The 26,795-nt window shown below is 40.0% G+C and overlaps 1 protein-coding gene across 4 annotated transcripts in view; it reads right to left on the reverse strand.

The window, feature by feature from the left end:
• The window catches only part of camsap1b (calmodulin regulated spectrin-associated protein 1b), a 29,294-nt gene extending 3,895 nt beyond the window's left edge, over positions 1–25,399 (reverse strand). The window contains exons 1-15 of one of the 4 annotated variants that reach the window (XM_040050410.1): positions 25,225–25,399; positions 23,465–23,630; positions 17,191–17,453; positions 11,151–11,312; positions 10,187–10,267; positions 9,871–9,903; positions 7,100–7,241; positions 6,692–6,831; positions 6,519–6,615; positions 5,337–5,493; positions 4,882–4,964; positions 4,031–4,118; positions 1,504–3,820; positions 1,031–1,167; positions 732–946 (exon numbers count right to left, since the gene is read on the reverse strand). In XM_040050410.1, the coding sequence (XP_039906344.1) occupies positions 732–946; positions 1,031–1,167; positions 1,504–3,820; positions 4,031–4,118; positions 4,882–4,964; positions 5,337–5,493; positions 6,519–6,615; positions 6,692–6,831; positions 7,100–7,241; positions 9,871–9,903; positions 10,187–10,267; positions 11,151–11,312; positions 17,191–17,453; positions 23,465–23,630 (4,081 nt within the window). In that variant the 5' untranslated portion in view covers positions 25,225–25,399. Of the gene's footprint in view, positions 1–731; positions 947–1,030; positions 1,168–1,503; positions 3,821–4,030; positions 4,119–4,881; positions 4,965–5,336; positions 5,494–6,518; positions 6,616–6,691; positions 6,832–7,099; positions 7,242–9,870; positions 9,904–10,186; positions 10,268–11,150; positions 11,313–17,190; positions 17,454–23,464; positions 23,631–24,959 lie in introns of all 4 variants that reach the window. The other 3 variants (XM_040050412.1, XM_040050409.1, XM_040050411.1) reach the window with 3 other exon arrangements.
• Between the last annotated feature and the right edge of the window lie 1,396 nt (positions 25,400–26,795).

Raw genomic sequence — 26,795 nt, forward strand, 5'->3', positions numbered from 1 at the left:
GGTGGGACTTCGCCAAAAAGTACTTTGATGACTCACAGACCATGAGAAACTGTTTCATCATATCTGATGAAATGAATATTGAACTTTCTGATCCAGTTCCAGATATACACACTTATTTGTAACCCTACAATCAAACAAGGTGTAGGCTACATCAGTCCAAAGACATACAGGAGGTGCTAACGTGTATAGAATAAAGCACAAACGTATGGTTAAATGTGGCCTGTAGTCTAAAGTGTTTGGGAAAAGGCCTGCGTGAGCTTAAATGAATCGGCCAATCAGGATGAGAGAAACTTAAAAAAAAAAAAAAAGTATGCCAAACTCAAGGTTGTCATTTCTATCAATAGTGTTTTAAATGAGAACTAAGTTAAGTTTTATCTGAAAACCTACTGGGTAATTCAGTCTTTTATTTTGAACAAAAGCCCTCCAAAAACCACTCAGCTTCAACCCTTCTGAGTTTTGGTTCTAGACTGTGCATAAAAATGAAATTTTAAAATCAGCCTGAGAACCAAAATGTCTCAATACTCTAAAAATCAAATAATATTAGTGTCATAAACAGTAAGTGCGGAACATATAATTATTAGTAAAAAATAAAATAAAATAAAAAATAGCCCACAGTCAGTCAATGTACCCCACAGATCAGCTGGAAAAACAAATGAAGCGCACCATGCTGTGACATTTACAGAAAAACTGATTTTTAGCTAAATGTCAAAGTGGTGATGTAACAGTCTTACCTGTAGAAGAGCACTTGGAGAAATTATCGCTGGAGGATTCCTCTCTGAGGACAGACTTGGGTCTGTGTTTCTGCTTCGGTTTGGGAGTTTTGGGCTTCACAAGGCCTTGTTCCTCAAACATCTCTTGTTGCTTCCTCCGCAGATACTCTTGCTTTATCAGCTCTCGCCGTGTCTTCTCCTCCTCTTTACGCAAACGATCCTCCTCGGCTTTCCGCCTAGTGTTGGCACCAAACACTGGAATTTTAGTAATTTTCCTAACAAATAAATCGGAAATCGATGTCAGTGTGAAAATAATGTACCTGGCTTCATCACGTTTGAGCTCAGATTCGGCCTCTAGTTGTTGTTTACGTAGTCGAGCCTCCTCTGCTTTCTTCTGCTGCTTCAGCAAAAACGCTGCTCTCTTCTTAGCGAGCTCATCCTCCGCTTTCTGCTCATCCTAGAACATGGAAAAATATAATAGAACAATGTATTAAATCTGCAAATAATAACAAATGTGGTTAAACATCAAAACTGAAAACTATGCAATCTGGTTATTTAATAATTAGAATCACTTTTTCCATTTGGCCAAACAAAAACAAGCAAAAGATTACAAATTCAAAGTATAAATACGAATAAATATAATTTGCATTTCAAATATTTTTTTTAAATCAGCAAAATATGAAATTATAAAATGTGTGTCAATGTGAAAAACTATTTATGTTAATCATTTATAATTGAAAGAGTGTATTAGGGAATTAATAGACACTTGAGGATGCCTGTTATTTATTTTTACCTTGAAGAAGAAGCCCAGGACTGACTTCTGCTCTCCATCATCTCTCTCTGTTGTTTTGTCCTCAACACCCCCCTCTTCTTCTTCTTCTTCTTCTTCTTCAGGTGCCTTCAGCTCTGACAGATCAACCTCAATGAGGTGGGTTTTGTTGCGTTGCGCCTCATCTGATGGTATATTCTCTTTCCCTGAACCGTCTGAAGAGTTGAGCTCAGACTCTCTGGTGTTGCTGGACAGGCACTCATCAAAGGACACTTCTGGAGGAGCCAGTGATGTCAGGTCCACTCTGGTCGGCAAGCGAATGTTTGCTTCATCATGAAGTCGGAAGGTGGCACTCCGAACGTGGCCAGATCCTGGCTTGTCAACTGTCTCCACTACTGTGGGGTTTCTGGGACTGTCGGGCTGCTCAGTCCTGGGGGACCTGCCCCCAGCTGAATGCTTTGGGTGTGGCAATGTCTCTGATCCACTCTGGGTGGGTGTGAGGGTCCTGGTGGTCTGGCGGCTCTGCTCCTTGGCCATCTTTAGCTCTGATGGTTTGGATCTGGCGCTCCGGCCAGAGCTTAGTTTGGGGGGTTTCCTGGTTGGAGCGGTGCTAGTGCCAGAAAGATGCTCCACAAAGTGAAAGCCTGCTCCGGTCTTGGAATCTCCGTTTTTGTCGCTGGTGTGAGCAGGAGGTGGAGCTGCACCAGGTGGGGACTGTACATTCTGTTTCATCAACATCTCCTGCTGCAGTGAAAGCTGCATCATTTGTTGCTGGATGCTGCCAATAGCTTCATTTAGCAGCTCGATAGAGCGACTGCACTCATTCAGGTCCAAATCTTCATCCAGATAGAAGCTTCCACTGTTCCCTTTCTTTTCTGCTTCTAAGGCACCAGACGGGGTGGTCTCATCCACTTCCTTCTCCCCTCTCATGGTATCAACACACATATCATCTTTACTTGATGGTCCTTTCTCCCCATTGAGCTCATCTTTAGAGATGTCAGCTTTAAGCGGGTTGGGTAATGTGTCACTCCTTCCTCCACCTTTCTTTACTATATGCAGAAAGGCTGCTTTTCCCAGCTTCTGTCTCTGTCTCGCTGACAGTACTTCCATCTTCTTCTTCTGATGCTCAATGGCACGCCGCTTCTCTTCCAGCTGCATTCTGAGCTGGACCAGTTCAGAAGCCAATACATTTGCACCGCCGCTGCCATTGCCTGTACGAGAGGATCCTCCCAAGGGGGAAGAGGGGCTCTGGTCCCTCTTAATCCTCCATGAGGAAGCCAGGGGGCCACTGCACTCTGATCCATCTGGAGTGGTCCTCTGGGAACTGGAGGCACTGGAGCGCAGGTCATGGTTGCTGCCAAAGCGCTGCTGCTGAGCTTTACGCTCAGCAAAAGAGGTCATGCGCACGCTGCCACTGGCCATGCTGCTGGCCTGGGAGTGTGTGCTGAGACAGGGGCTGGAACGACCGCTGCCACCATTAATATCTTTGTCTTCATGCTCTTTCACATTCATGTCTTCTTGGAGTTTGGCTGATTCTTCTTCCTCCTCGTTGAAGGCTTTCCTGGGCCAGAGTGTTTCTTTAGTGGTTGCGGCTTCATCCAAATCCTCTTCCTCCTCATCCAGGTCCCCTAGGTCACTGTCCTGACCATTGCCAGGCTTTAGTTCTTCAGAATCTGAATGCAAGTAGAAACCCTCAGCTGGGTCCCTGGAGGAAGGTTCCACACTGCTGCTGACAGTTAGCCTGAGACTTGCCTGACTTTGAACAGGCTCATCTGACAAGCCTTCCTCAGCTGGAGGAGGAAATGTTTGGTTCAGATTGGAGGGAGCTTTCCTGCGAACAGCAGATGTAGATCCATTTTCTCTGCGTAAAGAGCCCCTTCCTGCAGACCGGGACACTTCACCACTCTCCTCCTCCTTGTTTAGGCATACAGACTTCTCTTTAGCCGTTTTGAGCACGGCAGGCATTAGTGGTTCAAGGTAAAAGCTATCTGGTGTCAATTTGGAGTCAGTGGAAGGTTTGGATCCAATTACAGCAGCTGATTGTGTCCCCTCAACCCGTTTGGAGATGGCAGGACCATCGCTCTTGGCTACGGTCACCAGAGTTTCTTCCTCATCTTCCGTATTGACATTAGTCAGAAGGCTGTGGCCATTGACTCTACGTACTGGAGGACGTGATGGCTGGTGTACAGAAGTCTGGTGTTTGGGAGTGACATTGATGACATTGGATGCCAGGCTGTCCTTACTAATTGAGCGAGCCAGACTAACGCTGTCACCAGAAGCTATGTCTGCATCACTGTCGGTGGCTGAGTGCAACAGATAAGGGCCCATTGTGGACACTGGTCTGCAGAAAGAGATCATGAGAATAACCTCAGCTGTAAAGTCTGTACTATATGCACAGTACAATTAGTCCTTACAGAATTTAAAATTTTATTCATTTTTTGCCTTAATTACACAGTTAAGACCTACACTGGTTACATAAACAAGTTAATCACAACTAGCTGTATGAAGAAAGCCTTTTATTTTAGATTAAAAGTGCAATTATTCCAAGTACCTCTGCCTCTTGTCGGGCCATGCTACTACAGAGCCTCTGACTTGTTGTCCGTCCATCTGAGTCAAGGAGTTCGAGCGGTTTCTCAAACCTACCCAGAAATACACAGGTGCAGATTTTAGTCAGCACGAATTAAATCCGAACTATTAAATCCTACTATACAGTAGAGGTGGGAATCACCATACAACTCACGATACGATATTATTGCAATTTTTTAAAATATTTTGCGATATTCAAATTCTGTACATAAAGGTAAACTTTATCAATATTCATTTTATCTAACATCAAAGTCTCACACTCAGTCTTTCTCTCATTTCAGTCAGTTTTATTGTTGACAAACTGAACGGTTTGTATTACAGTCTAGTCCAACTTAACTGAATGCAACCATCTGGTACAATTATAGCTATTCTGAACTATGCAATTTATGAAAACTATGCAGCCCATTCAGCAACTGAAGAATTTGAAAGTAAATTAAAACAAAATATAATTTTACATTAAATAAAAAAAGTTTTAAACTTAATTACGGTAAAATAAAACATGTCTTAAATTAAAATAAGTAAACTGTCATGTTTATTGCTGCCAAAAAAAAAAAAGTTAAACACATTTGGACAGTGAAGGAATGTCAGGATTCTTGCTCAGAAAAAGGAGCTGATCAACATGCTCTGAAGTCGGAGCATGTTCCAGTCCACGAAAAAATTGTTTGTAACAAAATATCGATTTCTGCTGTCCCTGTATCGATACATTATTAGCAAACAAAATATCACGATACTACACAGTATCGATTTTTTTCCCCCACCCCTACTATACAGGTAATGCATGTACGTTTAAAAAAATAAAATCAAGATTCATCTTACCCGCATCGTCTCCTTGTTGCTTTTGTTGTCTCTGTCGCAGGGGCAGAAGTGGGTGTGAAGGACTGAAAGTTGGGCCCCCTTTACTACAACCAAAAATAAGAGACAAGAGGTTGGCAGAAAATTTATGAACAGCTTAGTTTTGTGTGTTTTGGATCTTATCGTACAGACAATAGGACCCAAACCCACTTTAAACCAATCTGATACATCTCATTATATTTCAGCATATTCACTACAAAAGCCCAGTATTTTACCACATAACAGACAATCAAGGTCCAACAACATGCACAAGGTCATCTTAACACAAGTGATCAGACACAGGGTTAGATGTGAAGGACACATGAGAGCGAAACACAGCCATCCCTGCATATCTACGCATCCTTGTGGGTCTATTGTAACTGTTTAGACGACGGGATCATGATGAAGTGGAATGAGAAGGAAAGTGAGAAAAGACTTACAGGGGGTCAGAGTCTTCAGGGTGCAGGAAGTACCTGTTACAGACTTCAGGGCTGCTCTGGTTGTCGGCCATACCAGGACTAGCTAGGAAGCTTCGCTTGGTGGCGTTGGAGATGGGCACTGATGGACGGGCACTCTTGGGATGAGCTATGGCTCGAGCTGAGTAAAGAACAAGGGCAAAAGTCTTGACAACTGACTATTAATGATGAGGATGACTAAACTAGCTGTACTTGGGAAAACAACTGAGCTTTAGTTCTAAGGACACAGAGCACTCTTTAGGGTTGGACCAGAGGTTTTATTTCAAGATACACCAGCGTACCATACAATTTTTGTGACCATGGGTAGGGCTGTTCGATATAACGATATATACCGGATGAAACGTCTATCGTTTCATTTTACGCTATCGTTTGTTTCGTGGTGTCGCAAAATAAACTGTTTACGGCAATATTTTTTCATCGTTTTGATGGTCACTGTAGTGGCTATATTAATTTCCTAAAGTTCTCTCTTTCTCTTATATTTTATATAACCACATTAAGGACGGACAAGCGCCTGTTTTTATGCGTTGTGGTTAGCAACAACGACGGTAACAGCATCACGTGTCCGCTTGTTTATGTTCCACATAAACCTTTCACAATAAAGCTCAAGATCCTGTTGAGACTTTTCAAAATAAACTGAATCATGTGAAAGAGCAGATTATGGACTACTTGCACAATCACTTCCGCGTTCTATGTAGTCCTGGATGAGAATTAAAAAAGAGCCGTCAGGTGCTAAAAAATAAACCTTAGACTCAAACGTTAGAACAGGCTTTTCCCCGCAGCACGCCGTGTAATAAATACTCACAAAGAAAACGGCGGCCGTTACAACTTATGTCTAAAAATGTATAGTTTAATGCATCGGTTAAAACACTCGACTCCAGCTACATGACGCGCAGCTGGAAACACTTCCCGCAAGACGAGCTGCCCGAGATTCACAGAATTTACAGAAAATGTTACATTTTTGTGATTTATATCGTTATTGGGTCGATAGAATTCTTATATCGGGATATGAGATTTTGGTCATATCGCACAGCCCTAACCATGGGAGACCACGAAACACTACAATGTAATTCACCACATATGCATGCTTCCTTCTCTAATAGGCTTTAATAGTTTAATAATCTTCACTTAATCTACTGTAATACTTACGATCTTTAAACTCCTGGAGGTCTCTGGGCTGGACAAACTCTGGCTTTACTGTCTCAAACCACCAAAACAGCTCAGCGATGAACACCATCACATTGTGCTACACAAAGAGCAGATGGCACGTTATAATACTTAAAATTCACTCTGCAGTACAAATATCTGACAGTTTTTTGTACCTTGAGCACAGGCGGTGAATAGAGCATGTCCTCTGTTGTCAGATAGAAACTTTTATTCAGGTACTCATTGGCAAATTCTCTGAGGAGCTGGATGTTGTACAGGCTATCAGCGATAGAAGGGACTTCCTTCAGGCAAATATCTAATCAGGTGCACAGAGAGCAGGTCAGATCAGGACAACTTGATGACATGATGGCTATAAATGTCTCACTGACTGGACAGTGACAGTAAGTATGAGCAAGTGACAAAAATAGCATCACACAGTTATTAAATTGAGCATGTAAGTAGAGCAAGTCTATTGGCCCCTATAGAAAAATATTATTTGAGAGTGATTTGTGAGATGTAGGTAGTGAACGTGTGTGTGTGTTCGGGAGACAGAGAAAGAAAACACACAGGCAAGAGCATCATACCTTCCAGCTTCATGAGATCGGAGCAGTAGTAATGGACTACAGTGAGCAGTGCAGCTCCATCACAAACATCCCTCATCAGGTCTTCCAGCAATGGAAAGAAGGGCAGCTGTCGACCGGAAGCGTGTTCCCGACGATACCGTACCTAACCACCAGGGGGAGAGAATCAGTGTTTTATGAGAAGAAAAGCCACAACACACATCCCTGGAACTACCAGTCAAGTGGCACGTCACAAAACATCCTACATGGAGTGACTAATATCACAAATACAAATCTCTTTCACATCACAGTAACATCTGATGTGTAAGTTTTTCTTCCAGTTAATGTTAGAACTAATTTAAGCATCAGATCAAGGTTCTCCCCAGTGGTTTCACAGTAAAATGGCATTTGTAATGAAAGCACCAGTTAAAGGCTTCATTTAAATTGATCAACAGCACGTTTAGTGAAGTCTGTTAAAGATGGTTCCGAATGACAAAAGCCCCAGAGGCACCATGATCACCCAATCGAGGGAGAATCCTTGAGACCTGGTTAACTGTGAGAAGATGAAGGTGAAGGTGTTAAAGAGCAGTGACATGAAGAGCACAGAGTAAAAGATCAGTTTTCCATTGACTTTAATGACAAGCAGACCACCAGCGGTGAAAACCAGTGAAACCAGGTAACACGAACCAGCTGACCCAAATGTCAACAGCTTTAATCACTGGCTCACTTTTTGTGAAACAAGTGTATCATTAATACAGAAATTCAGCCTCCCAAGTCACATTTATTTGAATGCCTACTCTTTGAAGCTGGTAATCATTTCAGGAACTCACTGAGGAAATTGAATAGCAACAAGTTAATTAAATGAAACAGACAAATGCACACCCATTTTAGAAGCTAAAAATGAAATCACATACATCCACACCTGACAGAAGGCCCAAGTACAATGTACTAACTTGTAGTGCTACATTTACCTCCATGTTAGGAAGAGGTCAACTCTGCAAACTAGAACAGGGAAAACTAAAACTGGAAGGTGATTATTATTATTATTATTATTATCATCATCCTCCTATGTGCACATGTGTGTACACATGTCCTGCAAATGCCGCTTAATTTAGTGGGCAAAACTGAAGCTATAACCTTTTCCAGATATAATATTAAATTTCGACTTAGAAGGAGATGACACGTAATAAATTCAAGCATAGTTCCACATTTAGTTATACTAACAGCTAGGGCTGTGCGATATGACCAAAATCTCATATCCCGATATAAGAATTCTATCGTCCCAATAACAATATAAATCACAAAAATGTAACATTTTCTGTAAATTCTGTGAATCTTGGGCAGCTCGACTTGCGTGAAGTGTTTCCAGCTGGGTGTAGTGTACCTGGAGTCGAGTGTTTTAACTGATGCGTGAAACTATATATTTTTAGACATAAGTTGTAACGGCCGCCGTTTTCTTCCTATTTTTTAGCAGCTGATGGTTCTTTTTTTGCTCCTCATCCGTCAATATTCTGCATACTATTTCACGTGATTCAGTTTGTTTTGAAAAGTCTCAACAGGATCTTGAGCTTTATTGTGAAAGGTTTATGTGGAAAATAAACAAGCAGACACGCAATGGTTTTACTGTCGTTGTTGCTAACGACAACGCATAAAAACAGGCGCTTGTCCGTCCGTAGTGTTGTTATATTAAATATAAGAGAAAGAGAGAACTTTAGGAAATTAATATAGCCACTACAGTGACCATCAAAACGCTGACTAGAATGAAACGATAGACGTTTTTATATCGTCATCCGATATATATCGTTATATCGAACAGCCCTACTAACAGCCTTCACCAAAACAGCCAACTTTATACTGTATAGCTTTGCCTAATTAATTTAAAATATATTCCATTAGAATTCAGAAAATCCAACATTGCTTGAATTCTCAGAAATATATATAGTTTAAATCCAAATTCAAGTCCAGAGATTCTAGGCACTACTTAGAGTAAATAAAACACAACACAACCAAAAAAAAAAAAAAAAAAAAAAATTGTAATCAGCATAAAACAGCTTAAAATGAACTTTAATCTCGCTCATGGAGGGTATTCCACAAAACTATGCTGGGGCAGTTGTTGTCACAAGTCACGGGTGAAACTAACAACCAAACAAGAAGCTGTACTACTACAAGTTCTACGTTAGTGAGTCTCCTGACTAGGAGGGATCACTGTACCGCTTCGGAGAGTTCCTCTGGCCCCAGCATGCAGTGGGCCAGCTCGTGCATGACATCAGGCTGATACACATAGAGCAGAGATACTGTCAGGAGATTGTGGGCATATAGGAAAACAGTGCGTGAGAGCGGAAGAGAGAAACTGGAGGGAGAATGACAAAGCAGATCAGTGAGAGAATGTGGCCAGTAATGGGTCTGCAAAGCAAAGGAGAGGTGTAGGCATGAATTTTTCTCGTATTCTCACTAGGCAAGCAAATACCACACACATCTGCGCACAGAGAATCCACATGGCCTACTTGAGCTTGAAATGAGGTAGCACACATTGCATAGCTTAGAGGAAAAAAAAAAGTTTGGAAACAAAGGTTAGAATAACCTTACACCTTAGTGACATATTTGCCACAAGGGGGAAAAAAAAGAAACAAACTAGCTGTCAGCCTTCTCCCCCCTGCTGACACGCTGGCTACATGTAGCACGTAATGAGCTTGAATGAGCCATGGAGGAGTGTGCGCACACGTCAACACAGAACTATGCGTGCAAAGGGCAGAGGGGGAAGAAAATGGGGTTATGGGGCCTGGCATCCAACTTACAGGGACTAGCTTCCAATACCATTTGGAGGGAGACTATCCAGTTTGCAGGGATAAGAGAAGGGGGAAGGAGGGACAGATGAGGAACAGGAGCAGAAAGATTAACACGTCAGAGGTCAGAGACAAAAGGATTGGATCTGCTTCCAGTTTAAACAGATAAGAGTAGAGGAAGGTCAGAACAACATCAAAACGCCATTAGGGAGAAACATTCATGTGAGCGCTAAGGATGCTGTTGCTGTTTTGAAACAAGTGATTGCTTGACACACCTGGATAAGACATGGAGATTTCTAATAAAGGAACCTATTTTGAGTGGCTTTACCTTTTGATGGCTAGGGGACTCCAGTGGGTGGTGCTTGACTTTGTGCTCCCTTTCTGCAATCTCCCTCATCTTCATGTTTACCTGCAGAAGAAAAAAAAAAAGAATAACAAAACAATTATTAGTATGTTTGCATGGAGTCAATAAACCACACTACTGAATGGTAATAGAGGGCTAGGAACCGGTTAGCAACTATCTGGCGACCACTGAATGCAAATGGAAACTGCATATTAAGCTACTGTTTGGAAAATTGTTCCCGCGAGTTGCTGGCTGACAGTGGATGAAATCATTGACAAAGAGGATGTAGCAACAAAAACCTCCTTGTGGATATTTTGATTGCAAATAGAGTTCTATGCTTGCCTGTAGTTTGCTTGAATGACATCTGTAGTGAAATTTGAAAAAGTGTGATGCAAGGCAGAAACAAAACATTCACTTTCAAAATAAAAGCTGCACCCCAGCCTATAACCAAAACATTTCACTTTGAAAGCAACTTGTTTCAGTTTCAGGTATGCGGTGCACTTTTCACAAATTCACAATTTGCGCTAGTAGACTAAAGAACATATTCTTAGTCTCATGAATAAAGAGATTTATATCACAGTTAATATCAGAATAATTAGATTAAAATTTCCAAGATGATAAAAACAAAATGTGCATTCTGGCAGATTAATGTGGAAAAAGTATTTTAGGATTATATCCCCCATCTCCCATAGACTGACAATGTTCTTTCAAAAGACAACTACAACATGAACTTGAGTCTGTGCGTGTAACAGACCTAGACTCCTGTCTATTGGACTATATCCAATCATCAATGACATAAGTGGACCACTTTATTCAGAGCCCCAGGAATAAAGCCAGCTGGATTTTAGAGGATAAAAAGCCTAAACAAGATTTGTTGTGAAAGAGTTTAATAATAATGATGATGATAATATCCTGCTGTGTGTCTTATCTGGGTCATGAGTGTCTATACCTTGTTGATCCAGAAAACCATAGCATCCTCCAGGTCAAAGGGCAGCTCCTTAGAGGCACTGAAGGTAGAGAAGCGCTTGACAGAGGCCACCACTTTCTCTATGCTGATCATCTCCACTGTGTAAGCCATCATCAGGGCATCGATCATGGGCATGTGAGCACTCTGAGTGAAAGTCAAGAGCAGAGCACATGGCAGTTCAATTCTGCTGTATTTTTTTTCAGATTCCAATGCAAACAGGCAGAAATTTTAAAGTTCCCAAAACATAAAACATTACAAAGTGTTAGGTAGATGATTATACGGAACCTAAGCACCTATAGCAGGGTTCTTTTAACATACACTTTTCTAAATTAGCACAATCATCACCGATGCAACAGAACAAGAGGTATTTTTTTTTGGTAATCATTTACAGTTTTCAAAGACACTAAAAGCCACAAAACACTCAGTATTTCACTTCTATAAAATATGCAACTGCTTGGAAAGAGGAAAAAAAACTAAATGTTGCAGCCATTAACCTTTTTAATTTTAATGTTCCTTGTCTCATAACACCATATGTTAAATTATCATAAAAACTACATATTAATGCTGGGTGTCATCATTCATTGGCTAATTTCGTCGCACCATCCCACAGACACAGGAAAATCTGGATTGGATTGTTTGGGGGGGTTTTCTTGGGTTTTTTGGTAGGGATTTTCTCATCTCAAACTGAGATGAGAAACAGGCCGAGACGCTTCTCGTCTTCCACCCGTCTCCTTTTTGTGTGTTAGTCTTTCTTCGTATCAACTTTGATGTCAAAACTGTTTTATTTATTTATTTTTCTTACTTGAGTCACAGCGAGTGTCTGAGAGGAAACGATATTCAGAACTTCCACTGTTTCCGCTGGAGCGTTGCTGCTTTCTTGTTCGCTTTTTTTAAACTGTCATCACTTTGGTGGGAACACCTTAGAAAGCCGTCCCTTTTCTGGGATCCTCTTTAGACACAACTGATTCTGTTTCTTCACTTGGACTTTCTCCTTCTTTATTGCCATAGCGCTCCAGGGTTCTCTCACGTCACATAGTTTATCACACTTCAAACATTTCTTTTGGAGCCTTAACAGAGCTTTTCTATATATGCTTTAGTAATCCACAACTCATCTTCCATCCATTCATGCAGCATCTATATTGTTTTAAAAGTTAGTAATGACTAAGCGTCCTGCTATTTAACAACCACTAACATCTGTGAATACACAGAATAGACTTATTAAATAATGTTGCTATCCGTGGCTTCAGTGGTACGGCCATGAGGTTCTTAAACAAGTGTGAAGCTTTAAATAACCACAATGGCTTAATCAAAGCTGAAGTCTCTCAGTCGGCACAGTAGGTGTCCAATGTTAAACCCGCTCTTCAACTCCTAATGCAATCAAGAGGCCCAGCAGGGGCATCCCATCACCCAGCGAGCCGACAGCTGATGCCTAAAAGTCAAAATATTGATCCTTGATGGTCAGAGTGCTAATTAGATCCAATCAAATACCAGGGAATCTTAAATTCCCTTTGGCTAGTGAATCTTTATTTTGTAAAAGTCCACTACTAAGTATTGTTACTTATGTAAAACATCACAGGCAGCACCTGAAACTATAACAAAACTATTACAAAACACATATATAACAACACACACAAGTTTCAAGCAGTGCTTTGTGCAACACACTGCTAGCTTAATCCAATTGGTGATGGAAGTGCACAGAGATTAGGCTTGTTAACATAACAAATGAGAGCTATTCAGAGCTTTCTCCACTGCATGACCTACATGAAAACAAACAACACTAAAATACATTTCCAAACAAACTAACATGGTATTGTCTGAGACATGGAAAAGTTAAGAAAACAAAGTAGGGATGACTATTGTGCATACGGGAATCTAAAAACTGCTTAGCTCTGGTAGCTCTTGGTCTCAAAATCAGACTAAAACGTTTTCATGAAAGAAGCCAACTAAAGGGTAGGGCTGACCTAAATACCATTTTGGGGGCTTTTAGGGTTTGTTGAGAATTATTTGCAAACATCTGAATCTTTGAATACTGAGAGAATCATAGAGCGAGGTCTGGGGACAGAGGCAACCACTGTACCTACAACAGTTTTAGGAGCCCTTTTAGTTTTTTGTGGTTCAAATGCTTCCTTGGACACCAATGAACATAACATAACATAACATAATAGGCCGAGGGGTAAAAAAACGTAAACATTTGTCGATGGAGTGAGACTTTTGCTCTAATTTGCCAAATCAGGCAGCTCTCTTGGCTGAACCACACTTATTACTTACAACAGTGTAAAGGGTAAGAAAGACAGCCCTTTCATTTTTGTTCTGCATGTGGGGCAGGAAAACCCTGACTAAATTCTCCAAAATTTAAAATGGCTCAAAGTCTTAGCAGGATATAATACTACAAGAGCAGAGAGGAAACCCCCCCCCCCCCAAAAAGAAGCCAATATTATTCTTTACCCTAACTACACTATAAATAAAGCCCATTGATTCTGAACAAATACATACTGAATTCAATTTAAAACATCCAATGTGGTCAGCAGAAAACAACAACACATATTTAAACTTGACATTAAATAACATCAAAATAGCATATTTAGGATACATGAAAGTGTAAGATGTTCAATCTTTTGTTCTCCTATAACACCACGGCCTTCAACAATGCAGCATGTAGCCCCATGTGGAGCAGGGGCTGCTGGTGCCCCAAGCTCTGTGTGTACACACTGACCATGTGTGCGCACAAACTGTAGTATAAATTGGTCTACAACAAAGGGTAGCTTCACAGGATTTTTCAAGCCCCAGCTGTTTCCCAAAAAAGAGACAGGCAAGGTGCAGAGGAAGTGTCTGTAGGTGTAGGATCCCCTTCATTTAAACAGACACACAAAGTAGGAAAACACAGGTTGCTATGGAAACACCTTGTCAAGTCAGCAATATGGCAGTGGGGGTTTCAACAGTCTGTCACAGATAAGTGGTGTCCTGTTCAGGATTTTCTGACATCCTCACTTGGCTTTGTGTCTGGCCGCTTACATACCGGCCTGCCTGGATTATTGTATCAGACTGCTGGGAGGAAAAGCAGACGTACATCACTTAGGAGCCAGCCTGCAGAGGAAAGGCCTGCTCAACACCACTGCTGGTTTCCATGGTAACAAAGGGGTAGGAAGTAGGGAGATGTCTAAGAGCAAATGAGGCTGTTGGTGTTCATCCTATCCTGTGTGAAGTGCTCTTAGTTAAAGTGTGATACATCGTATTTCATCACCAAGGGTTCTGCATTCATTCACACGGATCTGCCATGGTGACTCAAGCTGTGCAGATGTGGAATAAATGCAGAGGGCATTTAACCTCATTATGAGGTGATCTGTGAAAATCTTACAAGGATTACACTTGCCTCAAGACAACTAAATGGGTCAACAGGGCAAGTACCCAGTCACCAACATCTTTACCATTTTGCTAAGTAGAAAGCTTGAGAAAGGGAGGACAGCTAGGCTGGATAAGCATTTAAACTGAGCGTTTAGGGAGCTTTTCCAACAGATGGATGAAAATGAAGGTGAGAAAAATACCAGACACAATAAATTCATTTCAACAAGGTATTAACACAAGAGCAAACCTCTTAATGCTAATGCCCCCTACTCTGAGGGAGCACAGAGATCAGTTTATTTAGCAGGATTTCTATTTTTTTAATGATCCAGCGGAGAGTCATTTTAAAAGTATGTTGCTTTTGCATATGATTGCAGCAGTGATTGGAAAACTGACCAATAACACTTTATGTTAGACACTGAGAACAGGGACCGCCATTCAAATGCAAAAAATGAATAAAAAATAAAAAATCATCAGTGCATCTCTCTTACTCCTTAGTTGCTCACGTCAACTTGAGCTATCACACATTATGTTTGATTTATGTACATTTAATTAAAGTTTACTTGTTAAAATATGTGTCAAAGGGATGTACTACAAATCAAATTCACCATAGCCAGGATTTTTTGTGTTAGCTGGATCACCAAAACCTAAAACTGCTTTCCTAGATAACGAGTATCGCAGTAGAGGTCATTGACTTTACCTGTTAACCCAGGCTTTCTAATTTAGGATTTGTGTATGGAGTAAGAGTCAAATGACCTCTCAGCAAACAAATACATTACAAATTTTACAGCATGCTTCATTCAGAGGTATTAGAAAGGCCTACCTCAAAAGTTTGCATGTAAGGAATGCATTTCTTCCTCAGAGAATATATAAAGTGTTTAGAGGCCACTAAAAAAGCAGCGCATTAAAAATACGTTAATCAAAGCTGATTTTTAACCTCGACACTGAACATACACAAGGCCACAAATTTACTGAATATGAGATAACTGCATCAGTTAGTGTTGGTTATTGACAAAGATTACCTAATGTCAATTTCTGTTTCGAAGACCAGAATTATCTCTAACTTCTATATTTCCAGGTATACTTTAGAATGATTCAAATAAAATTAAAAAACAAAACAATGTAACCAGTGCAAATTATTCATTTATACCAATGGTGGAATTTCATATTTGAAAATGTTTAAACTGGTGCTGCTTCACTCTGCTTTTATCAACACAAGTTGTAGCCATATTATTTAAATAAACATATTTATACGTATTGTCAGTTAAGAAGTGAATGGGGACCTTTGTGTTAAACTAGTGGCCAATTCAATGACCAAAGAGTTGCAGGATTACACTGTGCAGGAGTGCCAATTAAACTGTGATTAAAATTGCAGTGTCTGACACTGTTGCACTGGTGCGGGATTTGGCCAAATTATTAATTTGATTATACCCAACTCTGCTTTTGGATAATTCTAAAATAACCAACTTCTTTCAGATTTAGTAACCAAAATATCTACAGTGTTATCAATAACAACCAGTAGAAAAGAGTAAGCTCATCAGTAATAATAATTACTGACAACTAACCTCTGCCTCCTGTTGTATTTACATAAAAAACACACGGTGGTTTATCTGATACTGTGGTATCATCTTTTAACATCACAATGATGTTTATCTTTTAACTTGTGTAAAAAGAGCAAACTGTTAGTAAAGATATGAGTAACCTGTGAGTAGTGGAAAAAGACTCATTACAAAAGCATATATAGTATGAAATAAGTGTTTGTGTTAATTAAATTAACTGTGGCTAAACTCTTTCAAGACAGATTAAGGACAACAACACCTTTGCACAATGAAGGGGGGGAGAAAAAAAAAAAAAATCAAAAAAAAAAAAATCACACCCACACCTTTCACGGTAACCCCATACACACCTTGCATGCCAGCAGTCAAATGTCACTTATCCATTTGAATAGATATGATGCAGGAAATATTCAAATATTCTGGACACTGTACTAAAAGCAAAGCATGCTTAAAACTCTTTACAAAGTGGATAATGTAAAGAATCTGCAAATGTTTTTGGTTTTATGTGCACTGACAGATGTTTTTAGGTTTGCTGGTATTGCTGGATAATAATAAACGGACTACTAACTTTCACTGACTTCACTGAAGAAAGATAATGCATCTGAAGCAGGAAGAGCTCATCCCCTGATAGACAATCTGTGCTGCTGAGATACACTTTGTAATTGCTATTACAGTTTCACGGCCTATATGAGACTGCATGTGTCAGCTGATCAATAAAAGCATTAACATACCAGTATTATAGTACGTTTTAATTTCAAACCCAAGCAGCAGCTACATGTGAAAATAACAAATCAGCTCCTAAACTTATTTTTCCACAAATTCATTCATCACTAACCCGCTAGCCCCTGCCCTTCCAATTTCGTGTTTCCTTATTGGCTTTCAGGAGAGAAGATAGTTTACTTTAGGCTTTGGAGATCTACCACAAGGTGGAGGGCCAATCTAACAAGAACATGCAGCAGGTGGAGGCCTTCCTTATGTACTGCTACACCAGTTTACCATGTGTCAAAGCAGAACAAGTACTACTAACTGTCCATCGACTGGACAGGAGACTCACTAGACAGGCAGGTGACAATATTAGGTGTTATTGCCACAAAATACTGCAAAATTTGAGAGGATTTTGCACTCACCATTTTGATCGGCATGCAGGCCAGGTCCCCCTCTGTAACGGGTGTGTCATCACTCTCCACCACATAAATGCCCTTCCTGGACAGAGCTTGGATGACAGACATGTGGGACTGAAGAGACGCTGCCTGCTCAGTTTTGAGGATGAGGGCACACACACGGCAGTAAAGCTCACAGGACAGCAGCAGACGAATGACAGGTGGCTTGATGTGTTCCTGGTCATACTGGTCTGTATAGAACGGGTCCCTTAAGTCCTCTGGAATATGGTCTGCAATGGAGAGAGTGTTTGAGGGGGAAGTCAGTGCCCAAAATACAGGAAACATCCTGAAGCAGTATGTGAGGTTAACACTAGATCAAACTATACATGGACTGAAGACATACAAAAGCTGGTTAAGATAACATACAAAATACTACATGAAAAAGCAGCCACAGCTCTGACTGCCTCATCTACAGGCTACAGTAATGTGACAAAGCCCAGTGCTTTCCATGTAATATTTGTTCCATACCACTATTAGTTTACTTGTAGCAAACATGAACTTTTGTAATTGCAAGTTACAAAGCATTTCCTCAGGAGCGTATCAGGGAAACAGATCCTTGATAAGCCAAGACCTCAGTGAGACTTCTCAGGTGACACTGTGGACTTTGCCAGCATTAATTCAACAGTGCTGCAGCACAAGAGCTCCCCCCCCGAAACCCACAAAAAAACCCAGTTGACCTACAGAGACAATTCTGTTGCTTTGAATATGAAGTCATTCTCAAAAACAGAAACCACAGCCATATATGGGCATGAGACAAAGCGGCTCTCTCGAGGCATGCACAAACTACATTTTTACTGTAAGGTAAACCAGACACAGGAATAAAATGGGTGTAAAGGCATGTGCAAACCTGTCCAAATTCAAAACAGAACAGGGACATGATTGAAATGACCCTGTTCTGTAAAATCTGTTCTTAACGCTGTCTGAGCCCCAGTAATACGGCATGAGCTGTGTGTGTGTGTGTGTTGTGTTCTTAGCCTCTGCACTGACTGACAGGATAAAGGGAGCCACTCGTCAGCAATCTCCTATTCACAAAAACTGGATGGTGGATAGCTTCTACCAACTGGTTTAGTGGATGATGAAGTACCAAGCGCAAAAGATGAACTGTAAAAGCAGGCAGGGTACATATGTACAGAGCCTTTGAGAAGAATGTAAATTCAATAAAATTTTAAGGAAAGAATAATTCCTTAATAAACAATCGACACAATAGATTTATCATGTATAAAGCTGTAAATTTAGAAAACATCAGATGCAGGCTTTCTTTTCCAATTTCTTTTCCAGTGGTCAAGAATAAGAGAATTTTTGCAGAGATAACCAATATAAATGACTAATTTATTACTATATTGACTGTAAAAAATGTGTGCCTGAATACTGATTCCAAAAAAGAACCCCCACAGACTTGAGGAAATTTTAATTATAATGAGGACTTGATTATTTTACTTAACATCACAGGTTGGGGGTTCCTAAATTGCATCCAAATGCAAAATATTTCTTTTCTACTCTCCTCTCTTGTGATGTTAAATTTGTTTCTGCCCCTCCCTGAGCACACACCCTGACTTCACACAACCTCTCACCGTCTTGTCATTTGGTGATGAAACTTATGAAGTAATTAGGAGCTTTTGTTCTCATGCATCAAATCTGATAATGTAGAAATATGACCAAAAACTTGTATCACAGGGAAGTGGGAAATGCAGCTTTAAAACCTATTTTGAACTTTTTGTCCCAAACCTAGCAAAAATCATTTTGTCTCTAGGTAAAAAGACCCACTGGCCCTGCTAGTTACCTGAGCTCCAGTCAGACCAATCAGAAGCAATAGAAATAAAGCTAAATAAGCTAAACAGCAATCGCAAGTTATGTTGGTGAATTTCCTCTCTGTTCTTGGCCCCTTCCTAGCTAACATTTTTCAGCATGCTGTTCAATGGTATAATTTTAAAAATAAAACAGTTTGTGCCACAATGTTTGTCCTGTTAGTTGAACATTAGTTGTGAGCTGTTACCTGTTGTCTTGTAGTCATCTATTTGATTCATACAACTATAACAATGAGTAAGAAGGTGGTATAAGTTCATCAGGGCTATGATATAGTGATATAAGGCACTTGAAAGAAAAAACAACAATAGCTGCTGTATTTGTCCACTAATATAGTAGTTTACATATCTGGTATCCTGCCCAGAACATGATGAACATTTGTTGTTGTGTAAAAATAAACTGCAAAGAAGTATTACATTTAAAATCGCAGATTTAATATATTTGCCATCCCGCCCTTATTTCAGTAGCTGCTCAGATCATATCGATCCTGTAATCGGTATTCTGCATGCATCACTGAAACACAGGCCAACATGCTGCCAACCCCCATAAGAAATGAAGACGTCATTGCACAACAATAATCTATTACACCAAACACCCAGCAGTTTTGATCATTCCTAAAGAGCAGTGTTTGAGTATATAAACAAACAGTAACATTGGAGTAACTGTGTGTGAAAACAAAAGGGTCTGGTCAGGGCGAGTCTTCACGTTTGAATACATTCAACAGACACTGATGTCATGTGGCAGCTGCCCCCCTGTGTTCCTATTACCCAGAGCCAGGCTGACAAATTTACTAACTGGGATGGGGTGGAGCTGGAGAACCTGGCCTGGCAACAAGACCCAGCAAAGTCAGCCAACCAGGACCAGGACTATACCATGGTCAGCACAAGCAAACATGGGCAAGAACCAGTACTGTGCATGCAGCCATCACAAGTTCTAACCCTCGCTGGTGTTGTGTCTGGCTGTCTGACACGCATGTTGCCAGCAGCTGTGGCAAACATAGAGGGTAGTAAGGACAGGAGACCATATTGACAAATACAACCTTGTGCAAGGAGGAGGGGAACCAGACAGGTGAAAACAAACTAGATGAAAACTAGATGACCCCAACATCCAAAGATTGTTATACTCTTTACAATGAAATTACATCACAGCTCTTTAGGCTGTTTCTCTCCGTCAGCCAGTGAACAAGCCAAGCAAACAAGAGTACACTGTAGCAAAGACCAGATGAGCCATAGGGTGAAAATAAAATGGCCCTAATTTATTGAGTCCCCATGGGAAAAGGCAATTGTGACTGCAGCTGAGAGTTCCCTCCTTCTGGGCCACCAAAGCACTGGGCTGCTTTACACTTTCCATTGTAACAGAAAAGGATCTCCACCCAAGTTTGTGTGTGGTGCATCATTTTTGTCCTTAGGAAGTGGCTTTTAAGCACCATCTTTCAGACTGCATCGTTAGCCAAGGCCTATGATGACAGACAGCGAAATGACAGAGCAGACTCCTACAAGCCTTGATATGAACTCAGACAAAAGTATGAGCCTTAGTAATGAACCTTAAACAAAGAGGGCTTTAGAGCAAAATGCTGGCCTTAAAAAACAGGCAATGGAGACAATAGTTTTCCATCCATAACCCAGATTACCTTTGAATCCAATCTTGCTGTCATTTGTTTAGAATGAATGCACCACTGGCATTAGGAAATCTGAGTAATGACCACAAATATAAAGAGACCACAAAATACAAAGGAAAGCTTGTAATAAGCCTCTGAAATAATGGTCAGAGACTAAACTGAGCCAGCACACACACACAAAGCAGTGAATGGAGGGATTTATGAATCAGATAGCTGAGGTTTATATTATACATAACCAACTTCAACCACTATGATAAGGAAACACCCTGCAGCACATAAAAAAGGTAACTAGCAGTCCTTCAAAGATGTCTTTAGTGAACCAACTTGTGAAATGCTGTCAGGCACTGGTGACTAACCAAGCACCAAAAAGTGAAAATCATTTCTGTTGGTAAAACTTTTACCAATCCAATAAAGCTTCTTTGAGAGAAATTAAGGCAACATTCACATATTATAGTTCCTCCTTGGATTTACTGGAGTTAAGTAAGAAAATAGAAAAACTGGACAACATGACTGTAATGTTTCATGACGTGTGTTTGTCCGTCTACAGGACAGGTTTCCAACAAAGGTTTCAATGCAACACTTTTTTTTCCCCCCACAAGAGACCCAACTACTGGAGCATTCACATTTAACCGTTGAGCCGTTAAAAGATTTCTGATAAAAAGTGGGCTGCATGCTTAGATTAAACACTGATACAAAGTAGAGTCACCAAGCAATGTGGTGCATAGACTGCATGAAAGTCACCACATTTCCAAACTTCCTCAAGCATTAGTAGAAGCACAAAATCATGTATGAGCAACTCATGTAAGTGTAAAGTGTAGATATCCCCACTGCAACCAGTGGGTCCAGTTTACCTTAAAGTCATCTCTTACTAAAAGGGTTCCATAGCATTTCTGTAACTCTCTCCTGTAAATTCATATATTGGTGAGCTCTCACTTAACTTAAGGGATTTCACATCATACCCACCAAGTTAATGTGGCATAGATTTTCCATGATATAAAAGTGTCATATTTTAATATCAACGGCATAGGAATCTCTTGCGTGCACATTCCCTAGCATGCAAAACAAGACAATCCAGACATGTTAGACAGCCAGACCAGTGTGTCAGGCTTGACAATTTAGTACCTACAGACTAAGCTACATCAACAACCTTTAACCCTAAGCACAACACTATGCGAAATATGCAAGAAACTTGTTTTACTACTTGTGGGGAGGAGAAAAAAAACAAACAAAAAAAACTGTCAAGTACAACCGAGCTAGGAAGGCACGTGACCAGTCATCAGTTGCAACCAAAAAGTAAACAAATCACTCAACTACGTATTACTGGAGCGCTTGCTAGTTTTGCTCCATATGACAGGAAGAGCAAAATGGTGGCTTGAAATCACTCAATTACTGACACGGTTACATAACGAGCGGCCAAGGACATGATGCCAATCCAAATAGTGGTAAAAGTGGGATTACAAAGCTCAACCCAAGACATAACATCCAAGTATTTTTCAGTTTAATTATTATGTGAAAATATTTTTGCAGGCTCCTAAAGAATTACAAGATTAAACCAGTTAAGTTATTGTTATACTTAAGTGTTAAGCAGTATGTTCTACTTTTACTTAAGGTTTCCAGGAAAAATGGTACCTACACTACATTTGTGATTACATTTTACATAGGCTGTGTCACAACTATTGATCTCTATAATACTGGTACTGCTGCTGCTGGAATCTTGAGGCAACAGATTCACAGGTCAAATTAGGTAGTCTGTCATCAATGACAGTAGTTCATTGGGAAAAAAAAGGGATGGAAAATGTCCTTTGTTTTGTTTGCACCAACAAATTCTGCTGTCTGCAAGTTACAATTTTAGATAAAATGTTCAGTATTTTTATTTTGTATCATAAATGTCATCACTGCAATTTCTTTGAAACATCGTAATATAATTTAGAGATTGTATCACCCACCCTTAGCTCCAACATGAAAACTTTTTTCTATACAAAACATATTGCAGAAAAGTATGTTTGACGGAGAACTTTAGCACGGAAGCAGCTGCAATTCAATTGTTTACAATATCGTCAGAACAGTGCGGTGCACATGCAGCAGTTATGTATCAAAGCTCAGCAGACAGTGGTTGACTCAAATGTAGTCTTTGTGAAATAAATTGCAGAAGATTTTATATAACAATGTCTCCATAATTCCTTTTGCCACCTAACATAAAATATGCACATATCGTGAAAGGATATCAACTGTACTAAAGGTAAACAGTAGTACTTTTTTAAAGGGTCCTAGTTCCACAACTTCACTAAAACAGATCCTAAAATGCTTACCTTAAATTTCACATAACTCATTTCACCCTTAAAATGTATTCCACTCTTGGAAAAAGCAACCACAGACAAAGCAGGAAAACCTGCCCCTATCTGACAGAGTTACTAATGCCGATACAATCTCAACAGGCAGTGCGAGTGACTGGCAGTGCAGATCAGTATTTTCCATGCTCTGACTACAGTCAAACAGATATAGCCTAATCCTTAGTGCCTGTCACTCAGGCCGATTTGGGCTCATTCTCACTGGCCGCCCTACAAGAATGGAAGGATCTGGTGAGTCAGTATGGGAGTTCGGTTGCCAAGTGCCATGGGGGGAAACAGTTTTGGCTCAAGAGCACAGACACAAGTATTTCTTCCTCTTGGGTTTTTGCTGTCAAAGTTTCGCTGCTGGAGCGCAACACAATCTGCTGACTATCACTGTAGAGAGCAGTAAACACAATGTGCCAACAACAACATCTGAAGTAACTGTGAGACATGACATTTGTGTAGCATGAATGAAAGTAAAATTACTTACCAATACCATAGGCTTTGGCAAACAGCCACCGTAGGTTGGCTGCTATTTTTGCTCTGGCGGAGTCATACATCTCCAAAGGTACAACGTCCATTGTGCCTTCTGCAACCCCGGCCAGTTCTACTGTTCTCTTAGTACTGTCCCCGCCAGCACACAAATCAACATCCATCTTTAACCAAAAAAAAACAAAAAACAAACAAAAAAAAAACACATTGTTAAAGACAAAATTATACAGGACATTATGCTGAGTAAGAGCCAATGCCAAATAATATGATATTAGCCAGGCATGATTTGCCAAGTGACAAATTCCTTTAAAATGACTCATAAGTGATTTTCTGATACATATTTAACTGAAAATCTCCCTGACTACTTATCAACAGAATATGTTGTTTTTTTATTTCCTTCCTTTAGTGACCCATTAGAATTACATGTGGTCATTGAGACACAAGTGTCAAAGAGGAATTTCGCAGTCACTCATGATGTCAAACAGTAGACAATAGACTTGAGATTTCCAAGCAGCAACTATTTCTTAAATCACCTTGAACTGAAGTCATGGTGACTGCAAGAATCAATCTTTATGATCATTATGTACATTTTGACAAGCACACAGTTGACTGTACTATTGCACAACTGCAAAGCAAAGGATATGATGTTGGTTTAACCTTTGTGATCACAGTAAGTTTACTTGCAACAAGTACATGTAGACAAAAGGAATGTGATCAATCTTTGTCATAGTTTAGAAATTTGATACTCACGTCTACACTGTGCAACACAACTCTAGTAGCAATTGCCAACTTTAGACAAAATGTATTCCTCCTCAAATACAAACTTACAAATTACCAATGTCAGTCAGCCAAGCAGACTTGTGTTTTCTGATTAGTTAGATCAAAATCACAGCAGTTTCACTTTTAACTTCTTTGTCATATAGGTGTTCACCTTACTTGGACAACGGTACGACAGGTTCTGACTGTCTTATCCTGTCAACAGCCTAAAAGGCAATACTAATTACATTAATAGGTTAATAGAAGGATACTGACTAAATTTAGTATGGTTTTGACGGAAAACTAGTGCACATCTGCTTATCACACATGAGTTCTAACGGATTTTTTCCGTTTGTCAGAAATCTAAAGTTCTCTTTGGTCATGAGTTTAAGTTATCGCATTACCTGTAAAAATATTAATAATAATAATAAACAAACCTGTAACAATTTCATTTACATTAACGGCCCACAACAGTACTGTAAACGCTGCAAGGCCATAACTAATGTTAACATACTTTAATACGTTAGCAGGCTAACGTTACGATAACGTTATTAACGGGATCAACCGTTAGCTGAAACAGTAAAGATTTTCTTAACATTTGGTCTACTAAGCGGCCATGCAATGAAACGCAAAGCAGCTAACTATCACCAGCTAACCGCTAGCTTGCTAGTGTGTGCTGTACAGCAGGACCACTCAATGGTCCCATGAATGACGTTAGCTAGCTGGCAAGACATTACCTTGAAAGGTGTGGTGTAAGTCCAAGTCACACTTTCGTTCCGTCGGGCAAACGGTTAACCAAGGACCTGTCTCAATAAACAGGAGCCTGCTATATAGAAAACACACCAGCGGCAGCGACGCATTATAGCCAGCTAATAATGCTAGCTTGGAGGCGAGTCAGTGTGGTCCCCTCCCAACAACAAGAACCGATCCGCGGCCTGTGTGACAACCGCTCCACGGCAGACTTTGGGCCGAAACAACACAGGGAGAAAACGGGAGGCTCACCAGTAAAAAAGTACAGCGTACGCGAGTCTTAAGGCTGGAAATCTATCTCAGTGTTAAACCCTCCATGTTAGATAAAAAAATAAGCATACGTTTGGGGCTCGAGCAATGCAGCGAGGATCAGCAGTGTCTTCGCGCTCTGCCCATAGAAATGCAATTATTATCCCAGCCTTCCCAAACGCGCACAATGCGCATGCGTGATTAGCTTCCAGACTATACTCGTAATACTGGAAACTGAAATCCCGCCTTGCATCACAGCTATGCTTTTTACTATTAATATTACTTTTTAAAAATATCTTATTTTTAACTGGATTCATGCGCACTGCATTTTTGTAACATGACTTCCTAAAGAACCTGTTTAAATAATGTTAATCAATTTTTTTCTCTGATATGTCTATTTAATTAACCCACAAGAACGTCAATTTAATTTCTCTTAAAAACTAATATTTCAACATGCACTTGCGTTAATATATGTATACATTTTTTCTTTTGTACTTTAGTCCTGTTTTGTCCTTGCGGTCTTGACCAATGATGGCATCTAGTGGTGAAAGATGGTATAGGAATTTGAAGACTTGGGATGATTTTGTAGAGCTTGCGTAATATCCGTAATTGTTCCTCAAAGTTAAAACTGAAGAAGCACTGTCCTTCATACTTCACACCTTCATTACATATTTAATATGTATTTATATAACTAATGAAAGAAAGATGCCGTTTTAGCTCCTGGTTCGAAATCTAAAACTGTAAATCATTTCACAATGTTTATTCATATATCATTTATGGTGGAAATACTCAAAAACTGGTGAAGTCAGAGATTTTAAGAAAAACTGAACATGTACTTGACTCCATGCAGTTTGCATGCCAGCATTACAGGCCACATAATGGAGTAGAAGATCCCACAGTGACCTTTGTTGAACCTAACTGGATTCTCGTGCTCAAGTACTTTTTTGGCTCTCTTTGGCTTTTAACACAATCCATCCTCATATTTTAATCAGAAAGCTTTTAGAACAATTTAACCCAAATAAAAACATTTTGCTGGAGTCTTGGGGGATTTTGTTTGTTTGTTTGTCTAGCAGGACTCAAAGAGTCCAGATAAATGCAATTCTTTCTAATCAAGTTTGATTGTCAATTGGCTGCCCACAGGGATGTGTGCTTTTACCCTTAGTATTTATCCTGTATACAAATATGTGTCAAAGCAGGAACATTAATAGTTGGCTCCTGGACAAAGACACCAGTCATGGCCCAATTCTCGATGAAACATATCTAAGACAAAAGATATGAGGATTGATTTTAGAACACATACTCATAAACAACAGGTTACAGCCATTAAGGGTCAGACAGTGGAATGAATTCACCGTTATAAATATCTCTGATTATTGATTCAAAACTGAACTTTGAAGCAAACTGTGAAGTTGTGAGCTAAAAAGGGCCCCTGTGTCTGTCATGTTATTTCCATACTGAAAAGAACAGTGATGGTTTGATTTTTGTCTTGCTTTCACTGACGACATAGTTTGGATATTTATCTGTAAAGAACAAAAACTCACTCCATCAAATTATTAAATGGTCTGTCTACTGTG

This window comes from Simochromis diagramma, unplaced genomic scaffold, assembly GCF_900408965.1.
Source record: "Simochromis diagramma unplaced genomic scaffold, fSimDia1.1 OVJJ01000131.1, whole genome shotgun sequence".
Lineage (NCBI taxonomy): Eukaryota > Metazoa > Chordata > Actinopteri > Cichliformes > Cichlidae > Simochromis > Simochromis diagramma.